The sequence below is a fragment of the Haemaphysalis longicornis genome, unplaced genomic scaffold (assembly GCF_048455015.1).
Source record: "Haemaphysalis longicornis isolate Haplotype H1 unplaced genomic scaffold, Haemaphysalis longicornis Haplotype H1 scaffold_12, whole genome shotgun sequence".
In the NCBI taxonomy this organism is placed as follows: Eukaryota; Metazoa; Arthropoda; class Arachnida; order Ixodida; family Ixodidae; genus Haemaphysalis; species Haemaphysalis longicornis.
This window is the reverse complement of record NW_027526225.1, coordinates 79,551,192-79,566,772: the sequence shown is the minus strand read 5'-3', so window position 1 is coordinate 79,566,772 and position 15,581 is coordinate 79,551,192. Positions and strand designations below refer to the sequence as shown.

At 45.7% G+C, this 15,581-nt stretch overlaps 2 protein-coding genes across 7 annotated transcripts in view; one reads left to right on the top strand and one right to left on the bottom strand.

Annotated features, from left to right (window-relative positions):
* LOC144162848 (uncharacterized) overlaps positions 1 to 15,581 on the bottom strand; it is a 369,290-nt gene that overhangs the window by 23,464 nt on the left and 330,245 nt on the right. The gene's annotated exons all lie outside the window — the stretch shown is intronic.
* LOC144162845 (multiple PDZ domain protein-like) overlaps positions 1 to 15,581 on the top strand; it is a 283,629-nt gene that overhangs the window by 108,918 nt on the left and 159,130 nt on the right. For 3 of the 4 annotated variants that reach the window (XM_077693543.1, XM_077693544.1, XM_077693546.1), the window contains 7 exons: positions 2,018 to 2,150; positions 3,402 to 3,591; positions 6,139 to 6,273; positions 7,159 to 7,370; positions 10,340 to 10,752; positions 11,760 to 11,864; positions 14,151 to 14,210. In XM_077693543.1, coding sequence (XP_077549669.1) covers positions 2,018 to 2,150; positions 3,402 to 3,591; positions 6,139 to 6,273; positions 7,159 to 7,370; positions 10,340 to 10,752; positions 11,760 to 11,864; positions 14,151 to 14,210 — 1,248 coding nt within the window. The remainder of the gene's footprint in view (positions 1 to 2,017; positions 2,151 to 3,401; positions 3,592 to 6,138; positions 6,274 to 7,158; positions 7,371 to 10,339; positions 10,753 to 11,759; positions 11,865 to 14,150; positions 14,211 to 15,581) is intronic. The other variant, XM_077693545.1, reaches the window with a different exon arrangement.

Here is a 15,581-nt window from a genome sequence, read left to right as displayed (position 1 = left end):
GATGGAGATTGTGCAAGTCTTATTAGACCATTCATGCATGTCTCTAGTGAGAGGCTGGGGAATTTAGTTTATTTCTATTAATTTTTTCTCCTTTTATGTACATCCTCCTCGTATAGCTTGGTGGCTGAGCAGGTGAAGATTAGTTCTTTATCACCACATGCCGGTCACCAAAGAGCCAGCAGCTAACGGATTCACGTTCAACGAGGCTAGCAGGCACATGCGAAGGGAATTGGAATATGTTTGTTAAATAGGGAAGTTTGGGAAATCGAGGTTCCGCTGAATAGGCAGTTTCCCTTGCCATGTAACTGCACTTGTTCGGAATCTTTTTGCGCGACCATTTAGAGCACGGGTGTCAACATTGTGGCAACACTGAGCAGCGGCTTATGCTGTTCCTTGTTTTAATATGAAAGCATTGGTTTACTCAGTAGGTCAAAAATTCACCATCCTCGTTGCACAGACTGCACACAATATCACTGATGGATGGCTCACAAAGCGCAAAGAATAAAAAAAAAAACACTTCTGAATTGAACAGAAAATTAGGTGACTTTGGGTCTGGGTGGGATTCAAACCAGGGACCTTGAGGATATCAAACTAGCATGCATCCCCAACACCGCCACAGCTCAGTGACTCTAGCTAACTTCAACGTAAAAATGTGTTGGAGACATGTACTGGGGCCTACATGAGTGGTTAGAGCATGACAATTACAGCAGTAGCAAAGTACGTTCCTGCTCAATGTCCTCTTGCTTGGTAATGCGAATGTTTGTATGTGCCGACCTAATGTTAGGCCTAAAGAGGTATGCCCAAGATTCCAGCACCGGCGGCAAAGCTGCACTGCAGGACACCAAGCTCCTTTCCGTGGTTGCTGCAGTGGAAATTCTAACAAAGCCTTCAAGCGTTGAATAGCAACAGCATTGGACCGACTGCTTGTTCCTGCAAAGAAATGACAGTATCTCCACAGCTTGGGTTTGTAAAAGGTAGCATGTACAGTAAAACCTCGTTACAAGAGGCATTGTTACAAGAGGCATTTCATTGAAAACGGCTTGAATGTTTTGCCATGTGAGCAACATCACATACAAGAGACACGTTTCCTTGGCTCCCTTGGGTGTCTCTTGTAATGAGGTTTAACTGTATTGTCACAGGCTAAATGGAAGACTTAAGAAGCAGCAGCGACACCTCTATTAAGGACTGATCGCCCTAGTCGTCGGCTCTTTGAAAGCTGGGGTCACGGTCCTTAAATGCCAACCGTAGCAAAAGGTTAGACGTCTTGAAAACTGTTTCTGCATAAAATATGCTGTTGGGCCAGTTGGTTCATTGCTTGTTGGCTAGTTGGTTCATTGTAGCGCTCGTTTTTCCTTGATAAAAACTTTCCTTGATACTCTGATAAAAGGTCTGGAAGATACAAAATGGCACATCTGAAATATGCCCCTGCATGCTGCAAGCAACGAGGTAAGATTGGCCATTCTTAAACCAAAATTAAGAAAAGCACAGCCATTCGTGCAACCACCTAGCTGGCTGGCAATCTGGGCCGGAAGGAGTGCTACTTCTACTTTGTTACGGTCTAGTTGACCCACACGATTTAAATTGGACAGATATTGCTAGCACAGCTGCGAGAAGCGCATCACAAAAGAAAAAGTGCTTCCTCCTCAGCTTACTTTGCTGAAGACTGCGTTGAAAGGTGACAACGCTACGAAATAGCATATCGGTAAATGGATGGACCATACAGTAACCGTTTCACGCCCTCCCTTCTCCTCACCTTAAACATGCTTTCTCACGAAACATGCTACCGGTCTCTGCACATAGCATGCCGCAAGCCAAATGGGGCTAATGGTAGACAGTACAGTTTGAGCATGCAAGCAAGCTGAGTACACAAGTCGAACAAAGCGAACCGACGAGCGCAGCTCGCTCACTTGCCGAGCAAGCGAGTTTACCTAGCGTGCAATCCGAAAAGAAGCGGTGTGTATACCAAAAGTTGTGGGTGCGGCACTCGGTGGAAAAGGCACTTTCCATTCACTTCCAGCAGCCCGAACGACCTGAGAATTCGATGTCGGCCGACTCAGACGAAATCAGCGCCATTCAGCCTCCGTCGGACGAGCTGTGGAAGGCGTCTTCGGGAACTGTGGTGCTTCACAACACCGGTGGTAGTACGTTAGGTGAGTGAATGGCGTTTGTGCTTTTGTTTTTGTTGTGTGACTTTCAGTTGCTTTTGTTTAATAGCTGTAGTTGGAAAAAAAGAAAAAGATGCCAGCATAGACAGATAGGGAGGGGGATTTTCGAATTCTACGCAACAAGAAAAAAAAAAAAGTCCCTTTAGTAAGTGCACCATCTTAGGCCTTAACTGAAAATGGAAGTTCTTCCGAGAAAAAAAAAAGAGAAATAGGTTATAACTGCACATGCAACGCCGACCAGTTGACATTGTTGTCTATTTTCTTTTTGTTCTTTCACTTCGTGTAATTACCCTCACGTTTCCCCTTGTATTTTGCCATAAAAGTTGAAGTTGGAGTTTGGGCACGTCTGTCGCTCTCTCTTATGTCTAGCTAGAATATCGAAGAAGCTAAAAGGCACTGACCAATTAATAAATCAAATATAAAAGGGATGTTTTGGCTCCCACACGGGAGCCTATTACACAAAAACTTTGTAATATACCGTATTTACTCGATTCTAAGCACCCCCTTTTTTTCCACGATCGTGACACCAAAATTGAGGGGGGGACTTAGATTAGAAAAAAACCTAAATTACTCTCCATTTCCCCCCTAACTTTTTTTTTGTTGTCGGATCTTGACGAGACGAGCGCGAGGAATAATGTTTATTTGGCAAACATTCAAAAGAAAAATAGGTGCATACAGTGAACCCACCGCTCGCGTCATACTCAGTCACCGTCACTACCATTCAAGTCCGTTGTGCCACTTGGGCCACCGCTCTTAGTATCCCGCACCAGATCGTCTTCTGTTCCATTAGTACGGTTTGTAATTGAAAACTTCATAAATGATTTGGCCACAATGTCAACTCAAGCCCGTTTCCACACACCTGAAGTCCATCTTGTGATGGTTGCTTAGAAAAGGGGGTGCCTAGATTCGCATGCAAACTTATTTTCCTTTTTCTTTTTCCCTGAAAATAAGGGAGGGTGCTTAGAATCGCAAAAATATGGTATATATCTTTTTTGCAAGCATGGCCTAAATGTCTTTTTTGTAGTTTATGTTTTAGTCGCTGGTCAGTGCCTTTTACCTTCTTCAGCATATCCTCCCGACCAGACGAGCGATTGCCAAGCACTTGACTTTGTTATAACCGTGCATTCCGGTTCAAGCCAGCCAACTTGCCTAACTTTCCACACTAGTTGTCCTTTTGCAAGCCAGTTAACACGTACACTCGTACCCCGATAACGGCGATTGCCTCCTCCGTTGCAGGCCTGAAGCTTCGCTGGCAGCACGGCATCTGGACCATCTCTGACGTGGAGCCAGGATCGGTGGCCGCCCTTCACGGAGAGCTCCGGCCGGGCGACATCGTGCTGTCCATCAACGACCAGGTCCTCTCGGAGAAAAGCCAGGGCGAAGTGGCTGCCATGCTCGCCCTTGCTCAGGACCTCAGCGTCGTCTTGTGAGTGAAGAAAAGTTAAAGCAGTGCCTCTGAACGGGAAATCTGTCAAGGGCAGAGTGGTGATTCGCTAGAAAGGCTGTGGTGAGCTCTCTTGACAAGTTTCAGTATCAACCTGGTGTTGATACCGAAATTAGTCAAGAGAGGGTGCCAAAGCCCCTTAAAAAGCGTGTAAAGAGACACTAGATTGCGTCTTCATTAAGTGGGAGTAATTAATGCGTTAATTCGTGATTTTTTTCTTATTTTATCTTGTCGTGTACTTATTTGCGGTCTAGCAACGGCACCCTACATGGCGATGGCGCAGCGCAGAGATCATTCCCAACATTTTAAATTTAAAAGGAACGTGTGCTTCTGTGGTGCAATGCGATTGACATCAGCTTCGTAACACGAGGGACCCAGATTCGACCCAACAGGGAGACCGGTTATCTTTTTGAAGCCTCTGTTTGGGTGCATGACGCTTGCATTACGTGTTACTACGATAGCTGGACCCTGGACAACCTAAAATAGCAAGCCGGGCTCCTAGAGTCCTCTGCACTTTAAAAACCTCCTTTCTCCCACTGTGCTGAAGTTCCCCTTGCTTAAGAAAGCACGTGGTACCAACAAATTGCCTTCAATCGCGGCTTCATGTCCGGAGTGCAGACTTCTCCGGATAGTCTAGAAAGGCCGGAAGTATATACTTAAGATGCTGTTGATTTTTATTGTGTTTCTACTGCCTTCATGGGGGAAGAATTGTCGCACGAGCCTTCATCGTGTAGTCTTTGGGTCCAAAGAGAAAGCTGAACTGAATGTGCCTTGTGCGACGGAATCATTTTTTGTGCTGTTTGTGCACACTGCTTGTATGAACTCAGTTACGGTTGCCTGAGAAGTGATACCCTAGCACCAACTTACGGTAATGTAGTTAACATTTTTTGCTCTAAAACCAGCTACCGTATTTACTCGCGTAATCCTCGCACTCCTAATGTGAGCCACCAAAACTTGGATTTTTTGGTTCCTCGCATAATCCTCGCACCCCCAACTTTGCAGCGGCGAGAGTTGCCTGCTCGCGAAACCCGCATGGTGCATGCGCTCTCCAACGTGCGCCCTCCCTCGCCGCCTCTCCGTTCGACGGAGAGCGCTGTGTATCCAAGGCCATCCAGGCGCCCTAACAACCTGCATGGCTACTCCCTAACAGGCACCCTAACACGCTACTCACACTGTCCTTGCGCCGGTTTCGCGCATGTTTCGCGTGCGTGCAACTAGACGGTGTTCGCGCAGCCCGCTGTCGTGTCGTCGTGTCACCGTCGTGGTCCCGTCGTTTAGCGGCAGCAGTCAGTGAGACTCGCGTCAGTGGTGGATAGCTCGCTGCCATTTTGAGAACTTTTTGATCTCCTTGTTTTGTGCTTGGCGCCGCTTCGCCATGGGGAAGAACGCCAGCTACACTGCCACTTTCAAATTGAAAGCGAAAGAGTGCGCGATCAAACACGACAACCGTGCCGCAGGCAGGCACTTCAGCGTCACCGACTTCAACGTGCGTTACTGGAGTAGGGCACGCACACGCAGACGACGAGATAGGGCGCGCGCCAGAAAGCAAAGGCGGCAATTTCATGATCGCTTATCGACGGGAGACTGTTTACGTTGTAAATAATAAAATAAAAAGAAATAGCTGCTGTTGGCAACACTGAGCTTACATATACAAAAAACGACCGCTACATTTAGCGGGATTGGCATAAGGCAAATTGGCAACACTGTGCATCGGATTTCTTTTCCCCGCATAATTCTCGCACCCCTAACTTTGCATTGACTTTTCCGGAAAAAAAGTGCGAGGATTATGCGAGTAAATACGGTATACCTTGTTAGACATAACAGGTCACAGGATAGACAACATGAAAACAGTCCACTTAGCTGTCGTACCAGAGAATTGGTTGTAGCAGTGGAATGTAACTGTCATGAGCCAACTTGAAAGTACGTCTGGCAGCTGTTATCCTTTCAGGCGCCTTAATGCAATGCTTCATTAGGTAGCAAATTTCTCAGTGTACCGTATAAGTCTGAATATAGGTCGAGATTTTTATTAAAATGTTTGCCAAAAGGTCACCGCTCGACCTATATACCTGTCCTTGGCTTAATTTCTTTCCCATTTCTCGGCGGCAAGGTAAGGGAGCCGACCTATATTCTAGCTCGACCTGTATTCTGACCCATACGGTATTAGACATTACTTGGAAAGGCCCAAGTTCACTTGGCGGGATGCAAACAAAACTTAATTAAGCACAATATGAAAATATCGCTGTGGTGTTGTCAGTATGAGATATTGTTAGCTATTGCGTGCCTACTGGCTGATTAAAGTCCCTTTTTGAATATACGAAGAACAATGCCAGTTTGAGGTGATCGTCCAACATTTGTCTCATAGATAAGGTCTTCGTAGTACAGAAACGCTGCACAGTTTTCGGGACAGATGGAGTTGCTGATTGTTTTACAGTCATAATGTTTGCACGAGTTGGTTACAAAGTTGTCTTATCAAAGGAGAAGGTGTCGTTTTCCTGACAGATGTGTCCTTTGTGCTGTCTCTCACCACAGCATCAGCTATTTGAGGGAAGTGGACGACAGCAGCGCAGCTGAACTGCCTCCCCCTCTGCCTCCACCGTTGAGCCCTTCAACCGAAAAGGTCAAGCTTCGGAAAGTGAACGGAATCAAGGAAGAAGTGGTGAAAATGTGAGTGTGGCTAAATCGCTTATTACCTCCTCCTCCTCTTCCTCCTGTTGTTGTTGTTGTTGTTGTTGTTGTAATGGAGCCTTGTGAGCTTTGCGCTTGCTGTCGAATTGAGGAAAAAGTGTGTGGGGTTCGGGCTCTAGAATGGCTAGATGTTTGTCACAATTTGAATTGCGCTGAGATCGAAACAGCGGACAAAACTTCACATTCTTCGTCCTGCCTTGTTTGTTTTTGCAATTTGTTACCGTTTGATTTCTGCTTTTGCATTCTTCAAACACAGAAGAGACGTACATAATTTTTTCTTTTCGCAAAATTTCACTGCAAGGAAGTAAATGTTTTGTAAATGAAAATTGTTTAGCGATGCTCGTTGATTGCTGCAACACTGTATTACAGGCAGAGGCATGATGGTTCCCGCCTTTATATGTTGTGCAACACACAAGACTGCTTTGCTGGGGATTCACATAAACGGTTTCTTCTCCGTACCTGACTGCGTTTTTACGCTTACTTCTTTCGGTCTTGGTCAGTCTTCACTACGAAGACGTCGTAGTACGTCACCTATAAAAGGGAACAATCCTTGGTTTCTCATTCCTTTTTCTTTTGCGCCATGTGGTCTTCGTCACAAGGCCACCGTACAATACATATGCCAATCGAAATGCTCGGGCTGGAAACAACGAAAGGCACTTTTTCTTCTTCGCGCGTTTGTTTACGTGTTTTTGTTTGTGCCCGCACGGAAGCCACAAAGACGCCGCTTCATCCCCCCGCCTAATCCCGTTAGGGGGACGACTGGAAAAGTTGATCCCCGTCCCCGTTTCTACTCGCCGTGTCGGGGACCTTGCGCTTATCTCGTTTTGAGCGGGGGTGCGTGGGCGTGTTGCGGTGTTTCCCTAGGGGTGTCGGTGAGCCGTCGGGCGGGGGGGTGCGGCGGACGTCCCTGCTGGTTCCGCCGACCGCGGCGGTGGCGAGCGTCCCGCTGAGCCTGGCGCTTCCGACGCGCCGCCACTCGACGGCGCCGGACATGGAGACCATGGTGGCGTCCGTGCACAGCATTGCCTCTTCGTACGTGCCTTCGCTGCGGGACTCCATGTCGTCCTCCTCCAAAGGTGAGGTCGCTCTTCCGTAAAACGGTTTTTCTTTCATTTATTTGCTTTATAGGTTTTTTTAAGGTGCGCAGATATTTGGAACTTTTGAATATCAGAGCGAATAAGGCAATATTTGATTCAGCCCTGAATCATATAGCACTACAGTATAGCCCCGTTATAGGGAACCCGGCTTTAACGAAATCCCGGTTATAAAGAACAAATCTTGGTTTCCCGTTACTACTTGTACTACCTGTATATTTTATGTACAGGTATGGCGAAAGCGGATATAACAGGCTGATTTCTGTTTCCCGATATGTTTTCATTATAAGCGGACTGGACTGTATTTCTAAACGTTTAACATTTTTTTAGGTATTCCGAAGTTCGAAAATGCAGAACATTAGTTGTTTCAATGAGTTCGAATACATGGAATGATTAAATGAGTCTTTATTTATTTTCTTACAGGCTATATTCCAAAAGCATGCTTGAGGAGTTCTAAATTTCAGAGTACTTATTGGAAATGCTAAACATTTACTTTGATTCACTAATATTAGAATGAAGTTGTTCACTTCACATTCACTCCAAAACCAAAAATCAGTTTGCACACACCTAGATTTTTTTTATAGCATCGGCTGTTAAGTTTGCGATTTTTTGTGGGTGTGATGCGTGTATCGAGTTTGAAAGTGTTTGTGTAACAAGTTTATGTGTAGGCCAACAGAATATATCATAGTGTATGTGCATAGGTACACAGAGTACAGCACACCCATGGAGTTGCCAAGACTTGGTACGGTAGCTAATCAAATAAGTGATACCAGTAATCAATTTATCATTCAACAATATCACTTGATTAATCAATGAGCCTTTCAGTAGATTTTAATCAACTAATGCTTTCAGCCAGTAGTAATTTCAGTTGATGTTAAAATTACCAGTGCCCCTCTCTTTCTTTTTTTTTTTTTTTTAACCGAAGGGATACTAATAGGTGTCTGACTGTATTGGCGTTGTAGACGCTAAGTCTACCTAACACTTCCAATTGGTTGAAGTTCTCAGCCAAATCGTTGAAAAGTTGACATCACTGCAAAAGATATAACTAGTGGATTGTGTTTCTTCAGTGTTTTTTAAAGGCTAGTCAGGGATGTTTTTGTTTTTTTTTTTTTTAACGGCATCAAATTTTCGAAAATTTTCCTGAAGAACTGCCAAAGGTGTACAGTTCAGCGCAAAAATAGACAGGGACTAGAAAAGACACTACATAACTGTACATAGTGAAATTCCAACTAGGCATGTCGATTATGTTGCGAAAGGTGGGTGGGAATGGCTTTTTTTTCCTGATGTGCGCAGTTGAAAGTGTTTGATGACATTTGGCACGCCAGAATTTATAATTCAGCACTGTCCTTTTCAGGAGGCTGCAGTTGTATCAGGAACACTGCCGATCATTCTGGGAGGATCAAAACAACATGACAAAATATGAAAAGAAAAAAAAAAAAAAAAACACGAGGCAGAGATATTGTTAATGTTTTTGTGTTTTAAGGTTTATCTTATATCCGGCTGGTCTGCGCATTGCTTAGAGGTGTCATTTGCATTGGTTAGTGCTACTTTTTGAACTCGCGTCTACTACACAAAGCGATGTCTTCTGAGTATCTGTGTTCTTCCTTTTCATTGAAGGCGTTGCTGTGGCCGAGTGCATTACAGCAGTAAATTGGGCAGTACTAAGAATGCTGATACAGGCATATATCAGTAGTACCGGTAGAAGGATGAACTGCACTGTTGGCCACCTTTCTGCAGTACTGTCCTTCTAGTGCTTCGAGAAGTTTTGCTTCATACATTGTGTTCAATGCGCATGAATCCTGCTGTGTGGTCGGCGACAAAGTGAGGGATTCTTATGCTGTATTCGGGTGGTCGCTCTGATACTCCGACTCGGAGTACGCCGATGCGCCGCTTCCCCCAATCCGAGCAAGAGTCACCGCTCCCCAACCGAACGCGTACCCGATCTTGGAGTAGCACGCGACCGTGGCGTCGCGGCGCGGCCAAAACGGCAACTGCAAACAGCCAGGCCGGCCAAGGTGTCTCAACAAATGGCGGCCTCCGTATCGGACGCGTTAGCTCCAAGCCAAAGTTCCCCGACATCAGCCGAGCGCCTGTTATTCGCAATGATTGAAGGTAAGAATAGGTGTGCACAACCTTGCGAACATATTCCTGCACTTTGAACACTGGAAGTGGTTCGGCGAACAGTTCGGCGAACTTCGCAGCGTAAACGTGCGAGTCGTCGTCGTCTGCTGCTGTTCTCCTCGGCGTCGATTTCGAGCTGCAGAAGTAGCGGAGACGGCTCCCCTACACTCAACAGGCGTCTCCGTTTCAACATGATGCGGAGAATAGCACGAGAAGCAAACTTGTCGAAACACTCCCACAACTAACCGCTGTCGAGGCCTCAGCACAGAAAGGGAGGATTCAGCGAACGCCACCGACTGGGCAGGCGAGCGGGGCGAGCCAGAGGCGAGCCGCGGCGGCCGGGGTCACGTGACCCAATCGTCTCCGGATTTCGGCGGCACTCCTACTTCGGAGTCAGAGCAGTCGGAGGTGCTCGGAGTGGAGTACGACGCTCTGAGACGACCAACCGAACATACGTCGAGCGCTCGATTTCGACCACCCGAACACGGAGTCGCTTTTCGGAGTGCTCTAGAGCGCTCTAAAACGACCACCCGAATACAGCATTAGTTTGCTGCCTACTGGTTCAAGAGATGGGACTAGAAGGAGGGGAAGACTTTCAGCTCAATGGAGGGATGAAGTCGGAAATTTGGGTTGGGGGCAGAGAGTGGACTCAGGCTGTGCAGGACAGGGGGGGTTGGAGGTCGATGGGAGAGGACTGAGATAATGAATATGAATGATTATGATGATGATGAAGAAGAAGAATAGGATGATAAGGAAGCGGAGAGGAGGAGATGTTCAGATAAGATGCAGATAAGACGATGATGATGATTACCCCACACCCCCTTGTGCAGAGCTGCTGGCTCCGAGCCGGAGTCTGGCATCGACGCCCAGCCCTAGCACCTCGCCGCTGCTGTCGTGGCCCGCACGGACGCCCTCCCCGCTGTTGTCGCCCCCACACAGCGGGGGTGGGGTACCGGGATTGACTGCCGCACCACACTTCCCGCCCCTGCTGTCCTCGTGCCCACTGCAGCAGCAGTGGGGGCCCGAGCGCGAGGTCGAGCTGGTGAGGGAGCTCCCGCAGCAGCGCAACCTGGGCATCAGCATTGTCGGAGGGCACGTCGACCTGTTCCGGCACTCGCGATCCGACGACGGGGCCGGTGGCACCCGGGGCGGCGGAGTCTCGGGCATCTTTGTCAAGAACGTGCTCCCCGACAGCCCTGCGGGCAGGCTGGGGGCCTTTGGCCGCGGAGACCGCATCCTCGAGGTGATGAGGGATGCGGAAGAGGCGGGGAAGGAGCGTTTTTGATGGGGTTTGGTTAGAATAGGAATGAGGTTATTACAGGGGTTTATTCTTTCGTTTTTTCATGAAAAGTTTAGTCTGTGCCCCCTGCATCCACACGTACATCTGTGGGAAGGAATAGGGCAACGTTACAATAGTGTTAGGTTAGAATAGAATAGGAGTATTACATGGGATTACCTTTCTTTTTTTTCCTAATGATTTCTTTTGTGCCTTGTGCATTGACAAGTCTGCTTTACAAGAGAGAAGCATGGTCCCACTTCTCGTTGCATTCCTCTCATACTAAGTTGCGGGAGGGATAGAAGGGCACAGCCCCTTAACAGGGAACAGGATGGTGATTCATTCCCTTATCATATTACTAAGGAGGGACTTGGAAAGCCACTGCCCATCATTAATAAAACCCTGCAAATTATTTTTATTTATTGATCATTAAGAAAATCTGCAAATTATTTTTATATATTTGTTTGTTTGTTTGTTTGTTTGTTTGTTCATTCATTCATTCATTCGTTAGTTCAATCATTTATTCGTACATTCATTTATTCATTCATTTTTTCATTCATTCATTCATTCATTCGTTCGTTCAATCATTTATTCATACATTCATTTATTCATTCATTCATTCTACCAGTTCTATCGGGGTAAATTGCCTGTAGGTATTCACTGCCTTTGATAACATGTTCGCAGGGTGAGTTTGCTCACATGGCTCACTGTCAACAGCTTTCATCTGCTGTCAGTTGAGTTTTCTTTTGTCGTTTTCCTTTTTTTACTTATTTCTTCTTTCCACATTTTGTTTAACATGGCACTCAGGCAGCGCCACTCCAAAACATCACCTTCCTAATTAAAAAATAAGAATAATTCTGCTTCTGTTAAAAGATAATTGCACATATTCTCATAATAATTATAACGCTTAGTTTAGAACGTGCACTTATAGCAATAGTCATGGCAATACACTGAGTTCTCCTTTTCAAACGCAGGTGGACGGAATCGACCTTCGAGACGCGACACACGACCGAGCTGTCGAGGTGATCCGGAACACTGGGACACACGTCAAGTTCAGGCTTCAATCTCTTCTACCTACGGTCAGTGTGCAGACTGTGGAAACATCCTCGCCTCCGCATACCTTATTACCTGGTACCTAGCGCCAGTGCTTGAAGGAAGCGCAAAGACAACATACAACTTAGCTTCAATTAAAAGGCTGCCTTGTTGGAATAACACTTGCGTCAGTTTTAACCCTTTCACTGTCAGGTGTTTCTGGCTGTGACGCACCCCCAGTGTCGGCTTGGTTTCCGGAATATCAGTGAAGGAGCATAGTGATTTATCTGACTATGATATTGTCTGGAACGTAACATGACGAAAGGAAAGAGCGTGGGTGAGAAATCGCCTTTCTTCCAGATATTTTCAGTTTGCCAAGCACGCTTCCGTGATGACGACGCCACCGTTTCAACATGAAAATCTGACGCTGTGGAACTCGCACCCCTTCCTCGGATGAGAAACTCTCAGATCGCGAATCCGAGCTTGGCTCGTATTCAGATCGGAATCGGAGAACCATCACTCGTGTCCGCAGTTGAAGGCCCCACGCGGTCAACCATCCGAAAGTAACCACACGCATGGAGGGAGCACGTTCAGCAGCCTGCACAATGCACAGAAATGGCGTGTTGCAAAATCATGATGGCAGATAGAGTTGAAAACGGGGTACAACTTTAATACAACAACCTCGTTTGCTGCTGACAGCGGCAAGTGAGGGCGCGGTGAGCAAGCGAAATCCGCGATTTAGTCATGTTTCCGTGTATTGGAGAGAAACGGTGTGCTGGGCTAATCTGGAGCGCCGTAGCAGACGCAGGAACAGAATAATAATAATAATAAAAAAAACAACCTAGAAACCCATTGCCACAACAATCCTTGCACCTGTAATCGCACGCTTGCCGCATGGTCACTCCACAGAGTACGGCGCACGGAGCGACTAAACCCCCCAGCAATGAAGGGTGGGTGTGGTCGCTCCATACTCTTCAATATACGGTGTAAGAGAGCTTGCGAGGGAAAATACGAGCTATTACAAGAATTCGGCAGATGGCGCGAACAGTCCAGGCATGCCAACTTTGCGCTACCAGCGCGAATTTTTGAACGCACCATGGAGAACATTCTGGTACGTCGGTGACACTGCGGAAGGGAAATGCGAAAACGTTCCGGCACATCAGTGACAGTGAAAGGGTTAACGAGAAGGTCAATAATGAGGAAAGTAAAAGAAACGGTGGCGACGCAGGGCCTACTTTACCCGCACTCAACTTGTGATGCGATACGGCTACGCTGCATGGTTTGCTGAGGCTGACCTAATTGATTGATTGTTGAAATAGTTTCGTTGAGATTGCAAGCAAAGCTCATAATGTTTCAAATAGAAAGTAGTAACATTATTTTGTGGCCACAAGGCAATTAAAAAAACACCTACTGTGAGAAAAATGTAGGGGAAGTCTTGAGTGGCTCTTGCAGCAGGATTTTGAAGTTGAAAGAATTAAGAATAAGAACTGAGGGTTCAGGGAACTCAGGTTGTCAAATTCTAGTCATTTTCATCACCTGAAGTGGTAAGTTTGTAATTTGAAATCCGCCCTTTCAAATACCATTTTCTGAGAGATGACAGCAACATTCCGAGTTGAACAGACTTTTAGCGAGGCATGAGCTGCCAAATCTTTCGAATAAAGCAAAGTTGTATGTTGTCTTAGTGGTCTGTTTAATGGTCTTTTGTTTGGGCCTCATGGTTTTATTTTGATGGCATTGGCAATATAAGAGCTATCAGTACGTAATTGTATGCTATTTTCACTCCTCCAATGTTACGAAAAGTAGTTTGCCCTCTTGCTATTGCGCTGCAGGCTTAGCATTAGTCTTCATTTGCTATCATTAAAAACTTCCTTGTGAAAGTCTTCAAAAGTAGTGAGACGAGTGGCTTGAAGTATTGAAGGATTGAAGTCATTTATAACAACTGCGTTCATATTAATAAAATGACTGCAAAAGTGTGTTAGCGCCTTACGGACTTTTAATTGTAGCAAACACTCAGGGTGTGAGGACGTTCAGTGTGCTATTAACTAACTGGCTCAATTGTACAAGTGGGCTGGACTGTGCAAGTTGCAATGCCATTCAAGGTCACAAAGGTCACAATCAAGGTCAGAAGACTAAGCGGCTTTGGCATGCTTAGCTTCTGCCCAGAATCTTGCAAGCACCATCTCCAAGTTCACTTTTGACCTTACTTGTGACGTCGTTATTCAAAAAATGTTTTTGGTTGAGGAGGCACGCCACCTACTGCAAGGGTTCATTGCTGTGAGTTGCTTTGAGTGAGGTTGAAAAGTTCACCCTTGTGCTTTTCCTTTTGCCTTCAGCCAAAGGACAGCATAGACGACGCCTCTCAGGAGCCATCCCCCCGGCTACTATCACCCCAGGTAAGGTGTGTCCATGAGTGTGATTGGGGTAGTCTCCGAGATTGGGGTCTTCGTTTAGGGGGTAGAACGCGTAACATAGAACGCGTAACATGTCCACCTAACGTCGCTATCAACTCCTTCCATTTTAGTCAGCTTGGGAGGGAAGGAATACAGCCTTTGTATCTTCCAAAGAGCTTGGAGCCAAGGAAGAAATACTAAATGTTGACGGCTTGTATATAAAAGATGGTTTACATAGGTAGATGGAGGGAACAGGCTTGAAAGAGCGTATTCTGAGGAGCCAAGAGTGCCAGGGTGTGGTGATTAGGTGTGCTTTGTTATGAAAAGATTTGGATCGATGATAGGCAGCCGTAGTGAATAGTTAGTCAATATAACTTTGGCTGGCAAGCTGGCAGTGAAGCTTTGGCTGCAGACATAGTGACATCAATGTTCCAGGTACAAGAAAAAACAGACTTGGTTACCAAGGTGCCAAGTTCGTGCAAGTTGAAATTACTAGAAATTATGCAACAGGTGAAGAGGTTAAAATTATTATTTCTGATTCTCTGGGGTCGGATGGAGATTGATAAAACCATCTGTGCACATGAACCTGGTAGGCTTAGCGAGGTAATAAATAATAATGCAGCCATCCGATTTTATGCTGCCCACACAAATGTCTTTTGTTGTTTATTTTTTCCTCATGTTATTGAAAATTGGAATGGACTGCCAACACGTGTTGCTGAATGCACTGATGCTGTAGCATTTGCAGTTTTTCTTGATAGTTAGGTACGTTCCTCATTGAATGTTTCTTGATCTATTCAAATTCATTAATCAAATTCATTGATCAAATTCATTGAATCTTGATCAAATTCATTGAATTGTTTCTTGATCAAATTCATTGAATGTTTCTTGATCTATGATCCATTGATCTTGTCAATTATTCCGTGCCGCTTTTTATTTGATGATTTTGATATTTTTTGGTGGTTTTTGAATTTAACATTACTTTCGAGTTTCTTTGATGTCAGTTTTTATACCTGGTGCATTTCCCATAGTTTCATACTAAATATACTAGAGGTAAATCGGGGGCCAGTGTCTAGGCAAGCCACACTTCAGTGAGCATGCTGTCATGTACCAAGCAGGCACGTTCCACTTGTCCTAGGCATGGCTCATGAACAGGCTGAAAAGTTGGCTCTGGCTGCAAAAAAAAATGTTATTGTAAATGATTATTTAATGCTATTTTATTTATATCAGGGGGGAGCTCCAAGAGATTTATATGTCGGTGATTATTTAGAAGCTTCATGCGAGACGATCAAGAAAAAGAACGTTACCGTGTTTTGTTTATTTTGGCGTCAGGAGTGAAAAGAAGCCGTGTGGCTAGCAAGCCAAGTAGGAGAGGAA